General features: G+C 36.2%; 1 protein-coding gene across 1 annotated transcript in view; it reads left to right on the top strand.

The window, feature by feature from the left end:
• The window catches only part of LOC104550048 (ATP-dependent translocase ABCB1), a 59,025-nt gene that overhangs the window by 21,684 nt on the left and 13,070 nt on the right, over nt 1-24,271 (top strand). The window contains exons 7-22 of the mRNA XM_061997444.1: nt 4,526-4,717; nt 5,456-5,627; nt 6,604-6,728; nt 7,472-7,643; nt 9,233-9,346; nt 10,566-10,676; nt 11,519-11,644; nt 11,827-12,030; nt 12,419-12,589; nt 14,479-14,640; nt 16,263-16,433; nt 17,078-17,224; nt 17,560-17,661; nt 19,629-19,706; nt 21,118-21,201; nt 22,124-22,327. Coding sequence (XP_061853428.1) covers nt 4,526-4,717; nt 5,456-5,627; nt 6,604-6,728; nt 7,472-7,643; nt 9,233-9,346; nt 10,566-10,676; nt 11,519-11,644; nt 11,827-12,030; nt 12,419-12,589; nt 14,479-14,640; nt 16,263-16,433; nt 17,078-17,224; nt 17,560-17,661; nt 19,629-19,706; nt 21,118-21,201; nt 22,124-22,327 — 2,335 coding nt within the window. The remainder of the gene's footprint in view (nt 1-4,525; nt 4,718-5,455; nt 5,628-6,603; nt 6,729-7,471; nt 7,644-9,232; nt 9,347-10,565; nt 10,677-11,518; nt 11,645-11,826; nt 12,031-12,418; nt 12,590-14,478; nt 14,641-16,262; nt 16,434-17,077; nt 17,225-17,559; nt 17,662-19,628; nt 19,707-21,117; nt 21,202-22,123; nt 22,328-24,271) is intronic.

Below are 24,271 nucleotides of genomic sequence, written 5' to 3'. Positions count from 1 at the left end.
TAAAAGCTATGGTTGATTGAATAATGTGTGCAACTAAAAACTGTTGAAGGCACTGGGAGGATTCTTGAACATCCTCAACTGTTCCCAATGACTTCTCTATAATCTCTGGCTATCATGCATCCCATACTCTTCAAGGTTGCTCTGTGTCTCAACAGATTTCCTTTCTTCCTTTTCTTCCACTGAGTTTTTAAACAGTAATTGTTACGCTAAAAAGTTGCTGATTATCATCCATTGCTTCCTTGAGCTATGGTGATTCATCCCTAAAAAGCAAAATTAAAATTGCCAGATAGTACCTACTTTGCTGTTAAAGCATTATATTCAACTAAATTATCTGGTCTACTGAAAATAGAGAGTTAGAGATACGTAGTTATATGCAACCTTAAATCTGCCATGTTAGAGCTGATAATAGCTGACAAGATTCAGTAGGTGCTTCTGCTACAAAGCTTCAAAACCAAATCTATTGACAGCTGAAACTTCAGCTTATTTGATGTGTTTTGTTGGGGGCTTTTAATCATCACTGCCTGTAGACTTGGTTTATACAGGATGTCTAAAGTTTGTGTGCAATTTCTGGCACCACTTCAGCTTCTTTTCTTCAGTCTGAAATCTGTTCCTCTTTATATACTGAAAAACATCTGACATGTCAGGAGTGCTGATGTGGTCTTCAAGGCAATTGTCTTTTCTGAAGAGAAGGTGGAGATAAGGCATTTGCTCTAGTAATTCTTACTGCTTTATTCTAATTATTATTACCAGTGCATTGTCATTTCTGGTAACAGTGGTCTGGAAACTTACAGATCATTTAGATTAAGTAGTTAAATTTCAAGTTTAAAAATATTGATTTACACCAAGAAAAAAAGTTCTTTAGCCTAAAATAAATGAGCAAGAGCTAGTTAGGGAAAGGCTGTTATGTAGAAGTGAAGAACTGGTATGTAATGAGAATCAAGTGGCAGGGAAATCACGTTTTATAAGAGAATATGGACACAGAGTTTCTTGCTTCTTGCAGAAGCAAGTTCCTGTCAGTCTCTGTCATGAATACAAGTCATGCACACATACATTTAGCAGAATATACTTGTGCCTTGTGATATGAAAGTGAATTAGATAATTAGTCTCTAGATTGCTACCTGTTTCATTATCTCTTTATAGTAACCGGTCTTATGATTGGATTCCCTTTAAAACTGTCACTTGCATTTATTAATTTACTCTAATTTTAAAGATATTTGTGTTAGGGCTTTCATTTTGGCTTTGAAATGCAATGACACATCTTTCAAATCAACATATTTTCTTTTGTTTCTAACCTGTATTTTAAGAGCAGAATGCACTAGAACTACACAAGGTATTACTGACTCTAGCAGAAGAGTAATGTGTAAATTGTGTTATAAGTCTTTTCGACTAACAACCAATCAGAACTATTAATAGTTTTGGGTTCTTTTCATCTCTGAGCTCACATCATGTCCTCTTGGCTGAAAGCAACAGGAATCTTTGCATTGTCCTCAGTGGGCTATTTTCTAGAAGTCACTAATCTGCTGAAAGAACAGAGTAAAGGAGAAGAGACAAGCTGACACAAAGTGTAAATGTGAATATAGATCTACATCAACACCTAAATGTTGAGAACTGCCTGTTCTCATGATCCTAAGAGATACTCGATTTTCACCTGTGTGAATCTCCTGAAGTTGAACAAGTCCAAGTGCAAGGTGTCCTGCACATGGGTTAGGGCAATCCCAAAAGCATATATACAGTAACATAACACAATACAGGCTGGTCAGAAAATGGATTGAGAGAAGCCCTGTGGGGAAGGACTTAGGGGTGTTGACTGCTCAACAGGACCTGGCAATATTCACTTGTAGCCCAGAAAGCCAGCCATATCCTGGACTGCATCAAAAGACAGCCAGTTGAGAGGGATAATTCTCCCCCTCCACTTTGGTGAGACTCCACCTGGAGTAATGTGTTCAGCTCTGGGACCCCCAACATACAAAGGCCATGGACTTGTTGGAGTGAGTCCACAGGAGGGCCACAAAGGTGATCAGTGGGATGGAGTATGTCTCCTGTGAATACAGGCTGAGAGTTGGAGTTGTTCAGCCTGGAGAAGAAAACGCTTCAGGGACCCCTGTCAGTACCTAAAGGATACTACAAGAAAGCCAAAGGGGCACTCTTTAGTGTAGTGATAGGACAAGGTGTAATGGCTTTAAACTGAAAGAGAGTAGATTTAGATTAGATATAAGGAAGAAATTCTTCCCTTTGAGGTGGTGAAGCACTGGAACAGTTTGCCTTGAGAGGGCTGCAGATGCCCCATCCCTGGAAGTGTTGAAGGCCATGTGGCTTTGAGGAACCTGGTCTAGTGGAAGGTGTCCCTGCCTGTGGCAAGGGGGTTGAAACTAGATGGTCTGTAAGGTCCCTTCCAAGCCAAAGCATTCTATGATTCTATTTGAGGAAGGTCCAAGAAGGACCTGCAGCTAGCCGAGGTTGAGCCAATCAGTGATGGCGGCAGTGTCTCTGCAATAGCCTATTTAAGAAGGGGAAAAATCATCTGTGCAACTACAACCAGGGAGAAGAGTGAGAATATGTAAGAGAAATGTCTCAGCAGACATCAGGTTAATGTATTTACTGTTTTGAACAAGCAGGTAGTTATACTGGTGTTTTGTTTCTTGAAGAACTCCTGCCTTAAGGTCAAATCATAATAAAAACTGTTTACAAGAACAAAGTTCTTACAAAGGTGTGTTCAAGTACTGAACTATACACGTGGGCTTGTTGTGTTTGTAGCTGAAACATCAGTTTGCTTAAAATTCAACTATTTCTCAAAAGGCAAAGAACCATTATTTTACTCTCTACTAAGTTCCAGCAATGAATGTACAGAATATATTTCACCAGCATGGAACCTGTCAACGACATCGATCCCTTTGTTTCATGACAAATTGTATCAAAAGTCCAAGCATAAAACAATTATTTGAAGTGATGTAACATTGTAAAACAATTGTCTGAAGTAATTAGTGATGAATTTTGAAGAGCATTCTTGAGTTTAGTTTGATATTTTCTATGTGGAGTTTTAGTGGAGCTGAAGAAAATCAAAATCAATATTCAAGCAACTAGCGTTCAGTTAAGCATTAACCCATTTTTATCAAACCCGTTGAGATAAAGTTTATTTAATGATGAGTATAGTTCCAAAGTCCCTGGCTATACAGTATGGTATCCTAGCCACAAAAAAGGACTGGATTAAAAATTGAAACGTTTCTTCTGTAAAGCCATTCTCACCTTCTTCCAGCAGACGATTTGCACACAAATTGCTGTAACTTCCTCCTGCCAAGTTCCATGCTACAGTTTTACAGAATCAGTATGCATAATTTGCAACATGTGAGTGTAAATCCTAAAGGTTTTAAAGCTTTTTGCTGATTATTTACTTCTGTATAGATGTGGTAGTCTTACAATTACATGTAGTAGACACCATGATGATTTAGCCACTGGTTTTGGTCATGTTTTCAAACAGTGAATCCGTTCAGTTACATTTTTCTGATTTAAGTTCACCTGTAACTGATGTTAGTTCTGAATCAAATTCTATCTGATTGAATTTTATTTGAACAGTTTAAACCTATGGCTCAAATTCAGTTTCAATTTGAGACATGTAGTGGTTCACTCGTTCCTTGGTTTAGATTTGACACCTTGCTCATAGCACTGAGGTGAATTTATTTAAAAGTAAGATATCAGTCATGAAGAAAGAGGAAAAGACATTTTCATCTAGTAGGATTTGGTTGCAATAGGTGTATATACATTCATGCTATATTATCAAATTGGGAAATATTTATAGTTCCTATACATACATTTATATAGACAGGTATGTTATATGATGTAAATGTGACTGTGTTGTTTAGATGTATGTGATTAGGTCTGTTTATATGTATGAAACTAAAAATGTTGTGAAGGTTTTGAAAATGTCACATTTAACATTTACAAATATCTAAAGGGTGGGTGTCAGGAGGTTGGGACATCCCTTTTTTTCTATAGTAGCCAGCAACAGGACAAGGGGTGATGGGATGAAGCTGGAACACAAACAGTTCCACTTAAATATGAGAAAAAATTATTTCAGTGTTCAGGAGCCCTGGCACAGGCTGCCCTGAGGGGTTGTAGAGGCTCCTTCCTTGGAGGTCCTCAAGACTTGCATGGACATGTTCCTATGCAACCTGATCTAGATGAACCTGCTTCTGCAGGAGGGTTGGACTAGATGATCTCTAAAGGTCCCTTCCAATGCTACCATTCTACAATTCTATGATTATGAGAGAATATATACTATATTGACTAAAAGAAAAAGCAATTCCTGTCTAACAATAGCTTTGTTTTGCCTTTTGCATATATGAAAGTTAATATTAAATAGACACTGAATCAATTTCTCCTCACAGAAAACTTGGCAAGTTCTACAGAGAGTTATAAACTCTGGTACAAACGTATAAACTCTAATTCAGGCCTGAAACAGAAGTAAACGACAAGCTAAGTATAGAATAGTAATATAATCAATAATCTTGCCTTTTTCGTTTCCTTTCAGATATGCATACTACTATACTGCAATAGCAACTGTTGTTCTTCTTTCTGCTTATATCCAAACTTCATTTTGGACTCTAGCAGCAGGACGGCAAATAAAGAAAATCAGACAAAATTTTTTTCATGCCATTATGAAACAGGAGATTGGATGGTTTGATGTCAATGATGTGGGAGAACTTAACACTCGTCTTCTAGAGTAAGTATACTATACATTTCCCAATGTTATTTTATCTTATTGAGTCTGTATTAGTTGAGGTTTTTCTTTAAAGTTTTAATTTTTCAATTGAATGATTTCATTGTGAAGTCAGATTTTGCTGTGAAATTAAATTGACTTAGTTCATTGTCTAATTTAGTTTTCAAGTTGTCTTATTGTCAAATGAAGTTTTCAAGTTTTCCATGTAGAGTCTCAAAGAGTGAGCTTCTGATACTGGACTTGTCACAAGTATATCAGAAATGCATCTTGAAAAGTTCCCTTCAAATCTGAGGATGACTAAAGCCCAGTCTATGAGTTTACCGCCCATGAAGTGAAAACATAGTTCACTTCTGAGCACACTGAGGATTGAATAAGGTGCCAAGTGACCCCAGCAGTGTGAACTGCATGAAAAGCTATTCCTATTTGTTTGCCTACCTGACAGGCTTTCCAGATATTCCACAGTTTCCAAACAGATGAAAAATTTGGAACGAAGAAAGTGAGTGACTTTGCACTGTAGGTAGAATTTCAACCTTTTCAGACAAAGACTGCTTTATGACATTATATTTTCACAAGAAATGTGGAATTTTCCTTGACCACACCATATCTTGTTTTGTCATGAAGCAAACTGTTGCTGAGAAGTAATTGAGTTGTCTTCTACACAAATGCCCATGTAGTAAAACTGATAACCTTTCTTGTGCTTTCTGCATTTTCCTACCTGACTGGACATAATTTGTTTTTCAGTGATGTTTCCAAGATTAATGAAGGAATAGGTGACAAACTTGGATTGCTTTTTCAGTCAATAACAACATTTGTAGCAGGATTTGTTGTTGGTCTCATAAGAGGATGGAAGTTAACCCTTGTAATACTAGCAGTCAGTCCTGTCCTGGGCCTTTCAGCAGCCCTCTGGGCGAAGGTAGGTGAACATATGCTCAGGATCAGGTTTTATATTAATCAGAGGTAATGAAATAAATCTGCATAGCTGTAATTGTAACTGTTAGAATGTCTTGCTTAGAGCATTTATAACTTTATACAACTTTTTAATACATAAGCTCTTATATGAACTGCATATGAGTACTCTCGTGTCATTTGAATATCATAATCCCTGTAGGTTGGACAGACTCATTTGGTTTTAAACTGTTTCTGCCAACATATTTTTATAGCAAAAAAGCAAGTAAGGGATAAGAGTAGAATCCACATCTGTAACTGTTAAACTTCATCTACATAAGCAATTGTTATGTTGAAAGGAATAATCGCACCTCCTGAAAAATAAATGAGTAAATTAGACCAAGCCTTGGTCTTAGACACAGTTTCTTTATAGAGTTAACAGCTTTGTTAAGAAATTTTAGACAGATTTAGAGTATTAAAACACCATAGAATTTGAATGATTTGCATTTGTAGTTTGGAAGCATTCAGATGTTTATAGTATTTCATATCCCTTACATTTCAAAGATGATGTTAGCCTTCTCTGAGTATATTTCATAGAAGGTAGCACTGGAGTAGCGTGTCACAGATATATCTAATGGCCAAGAGCTTTCATGGACTGTGGCCCACCTATAGAGCCCTCTGGCTAAGGAAGCTAGAGAGGAGAATGAGCTGAGATAATGCCTGGGGAGAACCACACCACCTCACTATGAGTAGTCATCTTAATCTCCCACACTGAGTGAAAGTAGCATGTAAAATGCAGGGCTTAGTTGCTGGGAATGGGTCCTGTTGAATGATTTGGTTGAATTTATAGCGTACTAAAGAATTTTCATACTGAACATTCTGCAGTCCTACATAACATCATCAAAAGGCTTCATATTGGAAGAAAATATCTGTGATAAAAGAAATTAAGAAGTGCTTGAGCTCATTCTGTTTTTCCTAAGTCAAAATATTTGATCCTGTACTAGGTTCTCTCTTCTTTCACTGGCAAAGAGCAAGCTGCGTATGCCAAAGCAGGAGCTGTTGCAGAGGAAGTTCTGTCAGCAGTCCGTACTGTAATAGCTTTTGGAGGACAGGAAAAAGAGATTAAAAGGTAAGAGCAAGGTTTGCTTTCATCAGTTGATTTTTAAGTGTTCACTTCAAGTGATTTGAAATTTTCTTGTATGTGCTCTTGAAAATCTGTCAAAACCAGAAAGTCTTGTGCTTCCTGCATTTTTAAGTAAGCAGAAATTGTCAGTTACAGGCTATTGTGTGTTTCACTACACCTTGAAAGACAATGAGTTATTTTTCCATAAAATGACAAAATAAACTGACATATTGTCTCTACACTAGAACTAGTTTAAACATCACACAGTCAGAGCTTTAGACATAAAAAGGCCATGAGTGGAGATGATGATATCCTTGATAAACTGATTACTCAGTAGTTGCTGTGAAGGTATACTATTAAACAATATCTTTATTTCTTTATTAACCCCATAATTCTTGTGATGTATTTTAACCTTTTCTCTTAAGTTAGACTTCTAATCTCCAAACCTGTCGTGAATGGTTCATGATCAAAGTTCATTGACCCGGAAGTTAAGGGCTTCAAAAGCCCATCCCTGAACTGCAATAACCCTTTTTTTTTACCTTGATACCACACTGACTGATGTTGTCCTTTCTAGGAGTTGCCTTAAAGTCTCTGTGCCTGAATACCAGGCTTAACTTTGTACATTCTCAGGGTTATGTATTTTATATATCCTCTTGCACTTTGTCTTTTTTGTAATTCATGCAGCGTTTTTGGAGCTGTGGGCCATGGTATTTGTCTGAGTCTGTTTTGAGCTGCTGTGTTTCTTCCAGATACCATAAAAATTTAGAAGATGCAAAACGAATTGGAATAAAGAAAGCTATTACATCTAATATTTCCATGGGTGCTGCCTTCTTTTTGATATATGCTTCATATGCACTGGCCTTCTGGTATGGAACTACCTTGGTCTTAAATGATGATTACAGTATTGGCAAGGTTCTGACAGTAAGTATTGATGAATAAATCCCCAATAATAGCGAGAAATACTAAAGAAAATATATTAAGGTGTATATCTGGAACTTATTTGATAACAATTACGTCCCAAAATCATCAGAACATCCCTTCTTAAAAAGCTTCTCTCCACAAAAATCTATGTTATTCAAGCTAAATAAACCTTTTATTTATTTAACTATTTCTACATATTTCCTGACTTCTATAAGATCAGACAGATATAGAAACATTTAAATCAAAAGCTGTAGTATCCTTCCTAGTTGCTCTTTGTTTTCAGATTTGTAGGGCTGAATATATTCTCAGGATGCAGAGGCAAAAACTTTTTTATTAGCTGTTGTGTGGTTTAGGTAGATCGTTTTATTATTGATACTATTCTTTTTTGCACTGCAAGAGTTTGGAATCACTTCTTGGTGTTTTCAGAAATTGAGAGTGAGAAAGGGTAATTGAGACTAGCAAATATGTCACCATCTAACCAAAGGAAGAAACTCATAGTTTTAATTCTTCTCTTGATGTGGCAACCACTCTAATTTTGTATGAAATTTGAAACAAATATGGTAAGAAGAATAAATTTGTTATCTATGATGAAACTCAACCAGGAAACCATAAGTATATATTTACCTTTTTTGATCTACTTTTGTTTTATTTATGAATCAGTGAAGTTTGTGACAGCAGGCTCTGATATGTAATTGGCTCTTCAGAACCTGCCTATTTCTTTTTAAAGGCAGGCTAGCATATAGAACATCTCAGTGAGATTCATGCCCTTGTGTTCACTTTTGCTCAGTTTAAAGTATTTGCAATTTCTGCTGTCACTGTTGTAGTTCCTTGGAATGATGTTTTTATGACATGAATGGGAGGATGTTGCCTTATTATGTATCACAAATGCAAATGCTCGCTGTTGGAGAAAAGATGATGGGTGTGGACCTTTGGTCTGATGTGCTATGATCTCTGAGCACTGTGGCTTTATTACTTTTGTTTTGATACTAGCTGAAAGCAACAAACTTCACTTCTCTGAAGAAATAATGTATTTTTTCTTTCTCTGTTTTTGTGGGGTTTTTTCTTGTTTGCTAACACTCACTCTCTTTGATTCCAACTAAGGGACCCTTCATTACTTTGTGATAAGGAAGATGGTTTTGTATGCTTCTATTTCGCTGTTGCATTGACAGCAGAACCATAGTGCATTACATATCTGTCTTGGTTCTGTTGAAAGATATACAATACACTTTTTGGACTTTGGAAATCTTTTGCCAGAGGATGAATTAGTGCAATCCTGAGATATTGAGTGTAATTATATTTTGGCATAGATTTTGCAGGTCTCAGACACTTTCTAACTTCTTACCAATATGCACTCAACACTCACACTGTGCAGGAACTCAGTCCACAGCTGAATCTCAAAAAGCCCTTTTCTCAATGTTATTCTCTGCTTTAATACAGACCTTTTCAATTTTTCTTTAATTCTAGATTCCTTAAACATCCATTAAGAGGCACACAGCCTCCTAACCCAAAGATGCCTCATGTAAATACATGAATGTAGTTCTCTGCATAAATAAGAACTGATATATGTCACTGTAAATATTTTTTTCCAGGTTTTTTTCTCTGTGTTGATTGGAGCTTTCAGTATTGGACAGACTGCTCCAAGCATAGAGGCATTTGCTAATGCAAGAGGAGCTGCCTATGCAATCTTTAATATCATAGATAATGTGAGTATATTTGCCCTCACTCTCATTTCAAAACTGAGAGAGTGCACTATTTATGGATATGAACTTGGAAGAGTAAATAACAGTGTGTAAAATAAACAGAAATATAAGCATGAAAGGAGATAGAATGTGTACTTACTAGTCAGTTCCTCTGTCTTCTAGAGTAATCAGTTCTTACTTGAAAAGTAAAAATATTATATCTCTGAATCACTTGGCATAGGAGATTACCCTCTAACATTTTCATCATGAAGGGCACATCTGTGGTGCTGTATAAGTGATTGCAGCTGATGTAGATGTATGAGCATAGGTTTCAAGGCATCAGTGGCACTGTCAGTAGTGTGCGTGTCAGCAAATCAATAAAACACAACCAGGTATCGTAGATATGTCCTTCAATTGCCAAGAGAGTCTGAAATCAAGGAAGGTGTCATTTTACTAACTGATGAAGCTTTGTGAAACACAACTGCATGTTTTCTGTTATTGTTAAGACATGCTTCAAGTTTTAGACCCATTCTGGGTGGAAACAAAACCAATGATAATAAAGAATTCTGTTTCTTTTTAATGGGTTCTTTCTCACACAAATTGTTTCAGCAGGAAGGGCAAAGCTATAAATGAACAGCATGTGAACAACTCCTTAGAGATAATCTCTTCAGATTGATTATAAGGCAGTGAAATGAATCTCAATATATGCAAGTACAGTTGTAAAGACATTGTACTAAATTAAAACAAAAGCTATAATCATAAAATCATAGAATGGTGGGGGTTGGAAGGGACCTTTAGAGATCATCCAGTCCAACTCTCCTGCAGAAGCAGGGTCACCTAGATCAGGTTGCATAGGAACATGTCCAGGTGAGTCTTGAAGACCTTCAAGGAAGGAGCCTCCACAACCCCTCTGGGCAGCCTGTGCCAGGGCTCACTGAAACAGTGAAATAGTTTTTTCTTATGTTTAAGTGGAACTTTTTGTGTTCCAGCTTCATCCCATCACCCCTTGTCCTGTTGCTAGATACAATAGAAAAAAGGGATTATAAAGGGATTCTTGAACAAGCAGATTTTCAGTGTAGTATTGAGACAGCAAAACATCATGCAGTTCACATTTACAGAAATCTCACCTAAACTTATTCAAAGTGACATTTAATTTCTCTGCAGAATAGTGATTTGCTCTAGAACTTATTTATTTTAAAATAATATTTGAAAATAAATGTTTTGGTTGTTTTATTTTGTACAGGAGCCTCAAATTGACAGTTACTCAGAGACAGGTTACAAACCAGACCACGTTAAAGGGAACCTGGAATTCCAAAATGTTTACTTCAATTATCCATCCAGGCCAGATGTTGAGGTACTGTAAATGAAACTTCATGTATATGTTACAGTTAAACATATGGATAGTTCCTTAGGAAAAAGAAGTCACATCAATAAAATTTGGTGAAAAATATTGCAATTCCAATTTTACTCTCTAAATTGTTTAAAACTGCATTGCCAATCCAGTGATTTTTAGCTAGAATTATTTATACCTGTATAAATAATAGATGTATTATTTATATATATATTTAGATAGATAGATAGATAGATATTTATATCTATATTATATATAGATATATAATATATAAATATACCTATATATACAATATATATCAAAGGATATATATTGTGCAATGAAATGTCACCATTGTAAAGAAGCCCCAACAGCAAATCCAATCAAAAGGAGAAAAATAAAGATGGTTAAGGGTTACTAAAATAACTCCAAAACCATACAGAGTGTATTTAATCACTTTTAACTTTTACTGTGCAATAGTTTTCCTATAGTTTACATGGTGCCTTCAAGACAAAATTGAAGCAAGAGAATACAGAAATATTGAATCATTTTATTTCACATTCTATTTTAGTTATAGGTAGTAGTCATGTTATTTTGTCATATGAATTGGTTTATGATATAGGTAATTGTAAAATGTGTTGTATAGTACATTGATATTGGATGAATTGTGATGTAAATATGAAGAAAATTAAGCTGAAGACATTAGTTATCCAAAATTTAAACTCATGTTTATACATTTTGGAGGGGATATCAGATTCTGCTATAAATATGAAGGATATTTTATCACAGTCTTTAGAGTTTCTTCAAGTTTTTACTGGCATTTTCACATATTGTTATGGTTTTGGTTACCTTTCTTATGTGCACAGATATTAAAGGGCTTGAATCTCAAGATTAATTGTGGCCAGACAGTGGCCCTGGTTGGTGGCAGCGGCTGTGGGAAAAGTACAACTGTTCAGCTCATCCAGAGATTTTATGATCCCAAGGAAGGCATGGTAAGACATGACAAGTGAGATGACTGCTCTGTGTGTCACAGCTGTTGGAAGTCTGGTTCTGATCTCAATGCCCTTGTGCCAATGACCTGGTAAAGTCTTCCCTAAAAAGGCTGTGCCAAACAAGGGAGAGAGGTTCCTTGATCAAAACACTAATTGTTTTTTCTCTGCTTCCTTTTGTCAAGATTACCATTGATGGGCAGGATATTAAGACCTTAAATGTCAAGTATCTGCGGGAGATCATTGGTGTGGTGAACCAGGAGCCCGTGCTCTTTGCAACTACCATTGCAGAAAACATTCGCTATGGCCGTGAGGACGTCACCATGGAAGAGATTGAAAAAGCCACCAAGGAAGCAAATGCTTATGACTTCATCATGAAGCTACCCAACGTAAGCAAAGCAACTGCCCTGCAGAAAGAATTTCTCCTAAGTCTCCTTGTGCCAAATAGTTGCTCAGATTCTTGTAGAGAGAGGAAGCTCTTCCTGGAGCTGTGACTGAGCAGAGCTGTGCAGATCTTCCTTGTAACTTTTGAGAATCGTGTTTATGTTCAACCTTTAGGTCATGACTTGGTGGGCATTTGGTGAGCTCTTAGAATTCCAGGGACAAAAGTGATTAGGCAGGTATATCCAAGTGAGTGTTTGTCCTGTAGTGTTTTAGAGGAAGGAGAAGACGCTGCTGAGGTTACTGACATTGACGTGTCTTTTCTTTCTGTTGCTTTTCTTTGGGGAAAGGACTGTGACACTGAGTGTAGTGAAAATGTGTGTGGTTGTCTTGTAGAAGTTTGAAACCGTGGTTGGAGAAAGAGGGGCACAGCTGAGTGGAGGCCAGAAGCAAAGAATAGCAATTGCCCGGGCTCTGGTTCGCAATCCTAAAATTCTTCTGCTTGATGAGGCAACGTCAGCTTTGGATACTGAGAGTGAATCAATCGTGCAGGCAGCCCTGGACAAGGTCAGTACAGTCCCAAAATGAAAAGGTGACCAGGAGCTTTATATTTCCTTTTTTTCCCCAGCCATTTGTTGAAAGAGCTACAAAAAATAGAGACCCTTTAAAGTGCAAAAGGTTAACTTGGATTTGGCAAATATTTTCTGTAGAGAGAACTTTTAGAGACCCTGCAGGTCTGAACAGTCAGCAATTTTCTCTCAAGTGAGAAGATGGAATGATATTTTCTGCATTATTAACCTTAAATAAAATTTTCTTGCTGTAAATACCATCCCCTGCAATTATCTGTTGTACTGACATGCATATTGTTGTCAGTCACCTACTTAGTTAACTTGTGTTGAAGCCTGACTGACAAGGTCAGTACTACCATCATGTCATGAGCAATTGTAGTAGTGACTTGGCAGGAAACTCTGAAGGAAACATTTGCTTCACTTAACATGAATACTAGGTGCTTATTTTGTTTTTCCTGCAGATTTGTCTCGCTAAGGGACAACTAATCCCTGGTGATTGCTGGTCTCTTTCCGTTTAAAACTGTTGTCCCTTGTCTTGTGACTACAGACCATGTTAAGAAGTCTCTCTCCATCTATCTTATGCCCCCTTTAGGTACTGAAATGTCTCCCTGAAGCCTTCACTTCTCCAGCCTGAACAATCCAACTCTCTCAGGCTTTCTTCATTGCAGAGGTGCTTGAGTCCTCTTGATCATTTTTGTGACCCTTCTCTGGACCCCCCCAACAGGTCCATGTCTTTCCATGTAGTGCTGGACTCAGCACTACAGGTAGGGTCTCACTGGAGTGGAGTAGAGGGGCAGAATGCCCTCCCTCTGCCTGCTGGCTGTGCTGCTTTTGATAAAGTCCAGGGATATGGCTGGCTTTCTGGGCTGCAAGAGTGCATTGTTGGCTCATGTCCAATTTGTCATCCACCAATATCCTCCAGTCCTTCTCTGCAGGTCTGCTCTCAAGTCCTTCATCCTCCCAGTCTGTATTGATACTGAGGGTTGCTCCAAGCCAGGTACAAGGCTTCTCACTTGGCCTCGTTGACTCTGTGAGGTTCACAAAGTCCCTCTGGATGCCATACCTTCCCTCAAGTGAGTCAGCTGCACCACTCAGCTTGGTGTCATCTGCAAATATGCTGAGTATGCAATCAATCTCATCTATCAATGTCAATGATGAAGATATTAAACAATATGGGTCCCATTATGGACCCCTGAGGGACATAATTGAGGATAAAATGCATCAAGGTTCCAATAAAATTCTCTACTTGGGATCCTTACTTCTATAATTTAAACTAGAAGTTGGTTGGTCATTTTAATACAGCCTGATAGTTAAAACAGCAAGCTGTGACATTTGATATATTACCTGTGACAGGCTTGTAAATATCCAAAGATAGGTAGGGAGTTGAAATGTGTTCCAAATGAAACTGTAGAGAACTTTACTTTCAGTGAAGATACTTGAGTCACAATGAGTTAGAGCTGGAAACACTGAAATCTTTAAATGTCAGTGTGAAATATTTTATAATGATTCTGAAGATAAACTATCCTTCACGGATTTTAAGGTTTAAGTAAACAACTATGGGCTTAAATATAACAAGTTTTCCAACTTTAAGGTTTGTAACATTCTCAAATTTTAAATATTGAGTGTTTTATTAATCCATCTGTAATCAAAATAAGATCTTTTTTCTTCGCCCCAGTGAAAGATTGCATCTAATATTGTTTTTCAAGCTAAAGATCATATTTCTACTTTAGGATATGAATTGAAATCTTGCTTTTAATGGGTTTTTTTGAGTTATATTTTTGTGTGTGCAATTTTAACGTTTCCCTTAGGACTCATTCAACTCTAGTAGGGAGATGAACCATTTCTAAATATACTTAAAATACTGATATTAAATATCGTTGCTCCTAGGCAAGGGAAGGACGCACCACAGTCATAGTAGCTCATCGACTGTCCACAGTCCGAAATGCAGATGTTATAGCTGTGTTTGAAGGTGGAGTTATCTCAGAACAAGGGAATCATTTCAAATTGCTTGAGAGAAAGGGAATCTACTATAAGCTTGTTAACCTGCAGGTACTTTTTTTTTCTCCTCTCTACCTGTTGCCTCATTTTCTTTTTCGTATTCCGTGTGCATAGTTATTGTGTGCTATCAGAAGTATTGGGAATGCTGCAGTAATTTGAGAGAGAAGACCACTAGTTTTGATACCAGACATGTTTAAACCCAGGGTAGGATATTTTTAATCCTTTGGGAATTTAACCTTAAAAGATTATTGTATGTTTTCCTTTTATGGGGTTGATGTAGAGCAACTGGCCATTGTAATTTGCTGTTCAATTGCTTGTTCTTAGCCTATGATAAAAAGCAAAATACAGTAGATGATAGTGGAGGAATAGACCATGCATGTTTTAAGCTATTTAGTTTAAATCCTTTATACCGAATTTCCCTCTAAAAGTGGAGTAATAGAAGAAAAATAAGAATAATCCAGCTATGCTGAGTGCAAAAAGAGGCACACTTTTAAAGTTCTGTAGCCAGAAAAAAAGAGATTGAAAATTAATATAAGTATCAGAAGAATGGAATACTTTGACACTTCCCAATGTCCCATGGAATAGTTATGTTATAGTTGAGCTTCACTGTAGCCTTATGTATCACTGGTGTTTTACTGCAAAAGCTGTGTGTCCATTAAAGAAACTGAAACTGCTATTTCAATATGTCAGACTGAAAAGAGTAAACTATGCCAGTTAAAGTATTCCTTTATGAAGTAACTATGAGAATGCCTTTGGTCACCTTATATTCAAAGTAACTTTGTATTCACACAATGAGAAAAATTAGGAAATATAAAATAGAAATGAAATTAAAAAACAAAAAATTAAAATAGAAATGAAATTAAAAACACAAAACCCAAAAATAGAGGGAAAGCAAAAAAAAAAAAAAAGTTCTTTTTATTAGTAGTACAAAAAGCAGTAAGAAATATAAGATTTCTGGAATATAAAAAATACAAGTTGAAGGCAACTTTTTATCCAATTACTATTAAATCATAGAATTACAGAATGGTAGGGTTTGGAAGGGACTTTTAGAGATCATCCAACCCCCTGCTAAAGAAGCTGCACCATGATCAAGTCACACAGGAATGCATCTAGATGGGTTGACAGACATTTATTCTGTCAGAGACACTGGCAAAACTCCCACCCAACGTAGGATGGTTGAGATTTTTCAGTCACAATGTCTTTTTGACTTGTTCTATTCTAAACTTCCTTATTATATTGAAGGTCAAGAATTGTTGAGTATTCTGCAGCAAAGAGGGATAATGTTTTCCTCAGTTCATGAATGAATAGTGTATCCACTGAAAACTCATTAAAAAAAAATCCTGAGATAATTATGTGTAAATCATTTGCCCTTCAAAGTTGTTAGGAGACAAAAAAAGATCAGCTACTTCTACTCCATTTTTTGTCCACTTAGTATAAGTATTTTCTTGAGAAGTGGGATGCTTACACATGAATCAAGCTCTGAAAATAGAGATCTACTTATATGTAATACAGATTATCATATCTGCTTTATATCATTACATATTGTTTTCCCCATATCCCTTTCAATTGAAACAACCCAAGTTGCTTTCATTTTGATTACTTCATAATCTTCTTGAATGTTCAAAGCAATACATGCATAATTAATTGTACCATCATTTTCATATCCTTTTGAGACAATTGAAACTGAAGGTCCATCATTAGGAAAAGATGAGAATGCACTTAGCATCAAAGAAAGTGAATCTGAAGAATCCATAACCAAAGGGTTGAGAAGACGATCAACTCGGAGAAGTACAGGAAAGCCAAGTGCACAAGATGATGAACCTGATGAGAAAACAAGTTCTCCTGTAAGTATCTTTGCAGAGCTGTTAGTGAACTTTGGTTCCTTTCAACAGAGCATGTTAAAATCTATAACAAGGATTAGCTTACTCTTAAAAATAAATTTGCTATGAAAGAAATGTGCTTCTCCATGTTTACACACCATACTTATGTAGTCTGCACAGGTTAAACATTCAGGATTGGATCAGAAGCAGAGCATTTGGCCCACTGTGCAACTCTTACAACAAACTTTACATAAACCCAAACAACAAATATGACTATATTCATAACAACAAAGAATTTGCTACAAACATGAATTGCCTAAAGAAAAAGTGTTTGAATTAATCTAGCCATGTACTACACACAGCAATATGCCCAGAACGAATAATTCAGTCACTGTTGACCAATGCCAAGAGTATTGATCGACGGGAATTATATGGGTAAACTAAAAGATGATTGTAAGAGTGTACATGTATTTTCAACAGAGCTTTCTTCCTTGTGTTAAAGTAATAAAAGGAAAGGTACAATCAGCTAATTATTCATCTTATTGAAAAAATACCATTTGACTTCCCTGAGTATATTCTGGGAGTAGGAAAATCAGTTATTCTCTCTTTTTCTTCATATTGCTCCAAATACATACATGCTTGTCTTAACAGAATTTCTTCTTTTTTAGAATGAAGAATTACCTCCAGCTTCATTTATGAAAATTATGAAGTTGAACAAAACGGAATGGCCATACTTTGTAGCTGGAATCTTTTGTGCAATTCTCAATGGAGCGATACAACCGGCATTTTCAATCCTGTTTTCAGAAATTATAGGGGTACGTTTGAATAAAACATGCAAAAAAATAGAAAGCTCACAAAATGTGTTTCTAATAAAAACCAGATCTGAAACAATCACAGCATGATGAAGTGGAGGAGTGGATGAAGCACCACTATAGAAATCACAAGAATGAGATGAAATTTATAAGATCATAAAAGCCTTGAAAGAAAATCTGGCATTTTCTTGTTATACCTATAATCATATGTATCATAGACTCAAATCTGATATGAATCCAAATGACTACCAAACATAATAATTGCGAAAGATGGAAGTGTTTTAGATTATTAGCTGACTAAAAAAAAAAATGTTAAAACGTTTTAAATGTTATTTTAGATGTTTTCAGGTGACCCCGCCACTATAAGAGAAAAGGGCAACTTGTATTCATTGATGTTTTTAGTACTTGGGATCGTTTCCTTTTTCACTTTCTTTTTCCAGGTATGTTTTATTATTCTAACTTCATTATAATTGCTCATCATGTTCTAGAAACTGGATATGAACTATACTAAAAAATTAGTGTCTTCTGTAATACTTGTATCTGACTCAAGCCAGAACCCACATCTGTGGTTCTACATGTGCCTTGTGTTGAACTGGAGCTTTTTTGACCTAGAGCTTCTCATTAGAAACCTTCCAACCTCTTCTGACCTCTTAACTTCAGGAATTCACCTCTTCATCAAACACATCTCAGCATGAAATTGGACTGTCTCACTCTTTTTTCCCATTGCCACCCAGACTTTACACTATACCACTCCTTTCTCACCCTCAAGCCCTCCTGTTTTAGTAACTGCAAATCTACTGATCTCTTTCCTTTAGCTCTCCAATTTCTTACTCCCTTAACCTCCTCCCCATTCAAGTATTGTGAACCCCTGCAAAGCTTCCCAGACCCAATTCAAGTAACACCTATTCTTCCTATATTCAATTCCTCCTGCTTAAATACTAATGAGTGAACAATAATATCTCATTCCCTGCTCTCATTGATCTCTATAGCCATCTCAACTTTTACCAAAAGAGTATTTTAACTTTAGGCTAATTCTTATTCAACAGTGGCTCAGAAATAGAGGAGCAAAAAAAAAAGGTAGTAAACATACAAGTGCAAATGTTGGTATTTAAATATTTTCATATATATTCTGGTGTATAATTTCTGAATATGTTCCTATAGTTTTATCATTTCACTCTGTAGGCTCATTTGGTGGATAGAGTGCACTTGGAGCAGCAGCTTAAACAGTCTCTTGCTAAATAAAACCTGGTTTATTTATAGAATTGTCTTGCATATGCATATATATATATATGAGTATAGAAGACTGAGCTGTATGACAGATTTGCTCAATTTATAAATGTTCATATAATGTTTTAAACATGAATGGGAAGAGTTCATCAAGGTGTAACACCCTCAAAGTAATGAGAACAAAAAAAACTAAAGCCATTCCTATAATCTTTTGTATAGTGCCCATTCACTGATGTTCTGCTCTGGTTTCTTCTAAATCACAGACCTGTGCAAATTTACAGGCAACATGGGAGCACAGCAAAGATAATGAAAAAGGTTAACAGAAATACTTGCTGATTGCAACATGCCATATTCACTTTGTATTCACTTTGAGGAATGGACTGGTGGTTGATAGGACTAGAACTAAGGCTAGGCTCGATGATCTCAAAGGTCTCTTCCAGCTGAAATGATTCCATGATTCTATAGTTGATATTTTTAGTTAGTATCACATAGTACAGTTACACCTCTAGTTTATATTTTAAGAGTATTTACAATTACAAATGTAGATCCCCAACAATTAATATTTGCAACCACATAAAGGTAATAGTGAGTTAAACAAAGCTAGTTATAAGCACTGATGTCCTACTAAAATTCAGGAAGAATGTGTGTTCCCAAAGTTTTATCTACTGTGTCCTATTTGTATCTCATTAGATTGAATCATATATCTGGCTAAAAAACCCTGTTTGATTCATTATAAAGCATCACTTATGTATTATTACTGATAGCTCTGTCAGGTTTTGTTAGGATCCCAGGGAATAAATCTTAATTCTATTGGAAATTTGTGTTTGACTTCAGTGAACCTGAGTTGCCTTAGGAAGTATTTAACCTAAAGCTAATGGCCTAAAAGCCACCTATTTAAATCTGACTTATGTCAACTCAGAGAAAAATTGAGGGTAGATCAGTGATCTTTTCCTTGAAGCAGTGCTGGGAAATATTGCCACGCTCTCTGTATTTCTGAGACATTTGAACCTGTAATCTACTCAAGTTCATGAAAATTGAACCTGGATTTGCATATGTCTTGTGCAATCAGGACTGAGTTATTTTGTCCTTTGACATTGTAGAGACAATGCATCAAAAATATTTCTTGAATCAACTCAGACCATGTAATGGTATGCTAAACTTTGTACCTTTTCTCAAATAGGGTTTCACATTTGGCAAAGCTGGAGAAATTCTTACAATGAGACTTCGACTCATGGCATTTAAAGCAATGCTTAGACAGGTAAAGACAATATGTATTGCTATTTCCAGAGTTTTATAAATAGTTCATTGTTCATATATCACAAAACAACTGTATTTCACATTATTTTATCATATTATGAATTGTCTACAGGGAATATTCTTTAAATCAGTTTGGTTAGTCACGTGTGGTTAACCAAAGTATCCTTAGAGGGAGAGTGCATAACACACATGCCTTTTAGGTACTCCTTGCAAGGACTTAAACCCAAGTTCCTACAGCCTTATAAGTTGATGTGCACCATCAGTATCCCACTTTGTGTTCACCTGCTCACTTTGCTTTCCTTGTGCCTTCTCTCCCCTAAACAAGTGCAATGCAATGCAATACACCTTACTCTTACCTCAAATGTCTGACTAAATTGTAGTATGTACAGATATATTTTTGTCTAATTCTTTCAAAAGAAAAGCTCTTTCAAAGAGTTCCTGAATGTATAAACACTGTTTGTTAATACAATACTGGGATTGTATACTTAAACCTAAAGTAACTTTCAGAGAAGTACAATATAGATATTTCATAGTGTTTTTAAGTCATTCATGTAGTTATCTAAATTAGCCATAATTTTGAATGATTTCAGGATCAATATTTTCAATATTCAAATATACAAGATCATATTTCTGGGGTTTTAAGTCTTGCACATAAAGCTACATGTAGACACAATTTGATTCATATGAACATGGCTGTTTGCAATGAGGACAGAAAGCTGCTGTTGTCTGACAAACTATGATTCATAGATCAACCCCACTGAAAACCTAATAAAAGAGCATTCTTACAACTAGATCTTGAGATGACAAATGTGTGTACTACATCAGCAGGTCTTTGTACAATATACACCATGCATGAAAGTATACATGGTGAATAAATTATAAACTGTTTACCAGACCCAAGCAACTGACTTTGACCAGATAGAACAGTTTGGTTTGGGCTTTTGTTTTAGTTTGGTTTTGAGTTTTTTATCACATAGCTTCCAAAAAAGCTTCATCAATCTGGAGAGAAACAAAGCAATTAATTCAGAGCTTTTACCTTGAAGGTGCTTTACTCTTAATTCATCCCCAAACAGCTTTGCAGTTGTGAAGGATTATTGTGAGGAGTCATCTCCTCCAAGGACATGCAGTTTCAGCAGTGGTAGGGAGGGTAAATTTGGCTTTTGGGAACCCCCTAGGCTGGTCTCCTTCCTTCTCAGCAGTGTACACATCAGGTCATCTGCAAACACACCTCTTTCCTAAAAATATTCATTGTGCAATGATGGAATTAGACTTAATGACATATGCAAAAGTGACACACTGCTACGTATGGTCTTCTGACACTGAACTCAGCTATATTAGTAGATGTCAGTTTTACCTTGTGGTTTATTGAAATGTGCAAAAACTGGTCCTAAGGAAAATGTTTCTTATTGCAGGACATGGGCTGGTTTGATAATTCTAAAAATAGCACTGGAGCATTAACTACAAGGCTTGCTAATGATGCCTCACAAGTGAAAGGAGTAAGTAACATTTTATTTCAGATTGTTTTGTATTTGGTTGAGTACGTTGTAAAGTTGCAGCTTGGGTTTGACTGGTTGGATAACAGCCTTGACTTGAACAACTGAAATTTACTGTAAAACAATAGCTGATATAGAATACACTGATGGGGTTTAAAACAATAATGGTAATATATGTTTACAAAATAAATTCCAAGTAAATATTTTTTAAAGCTTACTATTGTGCTATGTTGTGCTCTTCATTATTAAATGAATTGAGAATCTCTTTATCTAAGAAATCTGTTCAGAGACGTCTATCTAAAGGCATACTTGTAAATTGGTTCAGTTTATGATCTCCTACTAGTTTTTGGTTGTATAGATTTCTTATAGGGAAAAAGAATAGACATAATTATTTCCATAGTAGCAGGTAAACATTTAATTTCCTTCTTCATTGGATTCTGTGTGATGACTTCTAAAACTAGCTGCACAACCTACAAAATGTGACAGATCTTAAAGTTCAACTGTAAATGTGAACATAGAATGGTAGGGGTTGGAAGAGACCTTTAGAGATTATTCTGTCCAACCCCCCTGCAGAAGCAGGTCCACCCAGATCAGGTCACACAGGAACGTGTCCAGGTGGGTTTTGAACACCCCCGAGAAAGGAGATTCTACAACCTCCTTGGACAGCCTGTTCCAATGATATGGTTAAAATCTGTTCAGCTTCAAGGGCAGAACTGAGGGATTGCAGTGCAAGTGATCAAAGTATGGGAAGAGAACAATTTAATGTGGTCTAGATAATTTTTTACAAAGTCATTTTGAAAAATGGTAAAAGTGGGAAGAGACTTTCAAATAGTGTTTTGAGGATCATGAATATTTTAGGTGAAAATGCTTCCCATGTTTAAGATACAGTTGCTTTAGCAAGAAATATCTTTTTTTCTTCCTCCAGGCAACTGGAGTCAGACTGGCATTAATTGCTCAAAACATAGCTAACCTGGGGACTGGAATTGTTATATCGTTGGTTTATGGCTGGCAGCTGACCCTGCTGCTTTTAGCTGTTGTGCCAATCGTTGCTGTGGCAGGAATGATTGAAATGAAGATGTTGGCTGGCCATGCTCTAAAGGATAAAAAAGAGCTGGAAGCTGCAGGAAAGGTGAGTTTATCTATTTATGTGGAAGCTATACAGCCATGTTTAACATAACATTTTTGATGGATGTATTACTTGCAAGCACAGAAGGTATCATAATATGTAACTTCAGAGACAGACAGAATATGCAGTTACAGTAGTAGACATACAGAGCATATAACTTCTACAATAATTGGAGACTAATGCTATTAACTGATACTTATTTTTATAATTGATAAACCCCAGAATGTGCTAAACACTATTCAGGCATTTTCTTTTCTGCCTTCTCTTCTGATGATCTCTGTTTTCCTTATTTTTCAGCTGTCTTCATTTTGCTATTCTCTTTCCTCTCTCTTTTTTTTTATCATTAATCCAATATATGCCTTTTTTTGGCGTGTCATCTGTCTTACCTCTTTCTTCTTCCCCTGTCTTTTGTTTGTTTCTCTTTCAGCTTATTAATGTTTGCAGGGATAATGTGTATATATCCACTGGTTTCTGAGTCTGTTTGCCGTTCCTTTATTTCTTGAGTGGAAGAGAAATGTGAGAAGGCTAGACTCTTGTTTAAGAAATTAAATGAAGGCATTTAATGTCACTTCATACCAAAAATCCTTTTGGGACAGAACAACTATTTGCTCACTTCCCAGATATTACTTTCTTCAAGGTAAAACTTTTCTAAAATCCCCTCCTATGTCCTACTGTTTTTAAATGTTGTTGAGAGGAAAATTATCTAATGCCATGCACATAAGGAATGGTATTAATATTCAGACTGGATGTTTAAATGTATGTATCTGCATATGTGCTAACAGTTTGGTGTCTCCTTGTTATTGGAGATGCCATGGTATCTTCAGCTAACATTTCAGAAGGATATTCATATACTCTACATCATATAAAATACCTGTCGTGCCTTACCCAGATGTTTTCAGTATCTTAGATTTGTGCATCTCCAATGGCTCAAGCCACCTACATGTTAGCAACTGAATTAGAATTCTTTCCACTCCAGTCAAGAATCCTGGAGAAAGAGACTAGGTGGGCACATAGTACATAGACAGCTGAATTGTTCTCTAGTTCTGTTGAATACTTATCCATTGGCTACACTGGTAGGTTAGACATCTAAAGTCAGGTGTCTTAATCAGGATCTCACACCCTCCCACACCCCCACCCCAGTAACTCCTATTTACTAAATGGGATTTATTTTCTTCTGTAGATAAAGTTGCTGAAAAAACATTGTTATCTCTCCAAGTCCACAGGAAATTGAGTGTAATCATCTTTCCATGGGCTGTTTCATACAAGTCAAAGAATGCATTTGCTTTCCTTTCACCTGACTATATTTCTTCTGCTTCTTCTTTCAAATGGGTGAAGATTTATTTCATATTGTTTTGTTGTAAGGTACAACAGAAAAGAGTTGACAGTTCTTGGAATAGGCACTGGAGAATTTCTTAATGCAGCAGCTTGTGAAGAATTACCATGGCTACTACTTTTTTTTTTGCAAAGCTTGAGAACATACTCCTTTTCTTAGCAATGTATTAATTTCTCCTCTCAAGGCCACCTAAGCAAGAACTATTCTTGATATACAAATTTTTTACAAGTCAGTTTTCTCCAGTGAAAGTGGAGCTGTACATAGAAAACTGGCTTTCTTTGAAAGGTCTCTGAACTTATATTACTAACAGAAAAAGGAGACTCCTTCTTTGAGTATTGGTGAGACAGTAAAACTAAAAAGAGTAAAATCTATTTCATTTCTCTGTGATCATTAACATTGTGTGTTACATCCAAATTATACTTTAGAGCAAAGATAACAGTACCACAGTTTAAAAATCTTTGATAGCATTTCCTGAAGAGAAATGCTTTCAGATCTGTGATTAAGATAACTTAGATAAAAGTAGCAGGGTATGGAGGTTCTTTGAGGCTTTCTTGGTTTTAAACTGTAGTCATTTAACTGCTCAGTGAATTGCCGTAACTCTGGTGTCCTGTAAG

Source organism: Colius striatus, chromosome 5 (assembly GCF_028858725.1).
Source record: "Colius striatus isolate bColStr4 chromosome 5, bColStr4.1.hap1, whole genome shotgun sequence".
NCBI lineage: Eukaryota > Metazoa > Chordata > Aves > Coliiformes > Coliidae > Colius > Colius striatus.
This window is presented reverse-complemented; position numbering and strand designations above follow the sequence as displayed.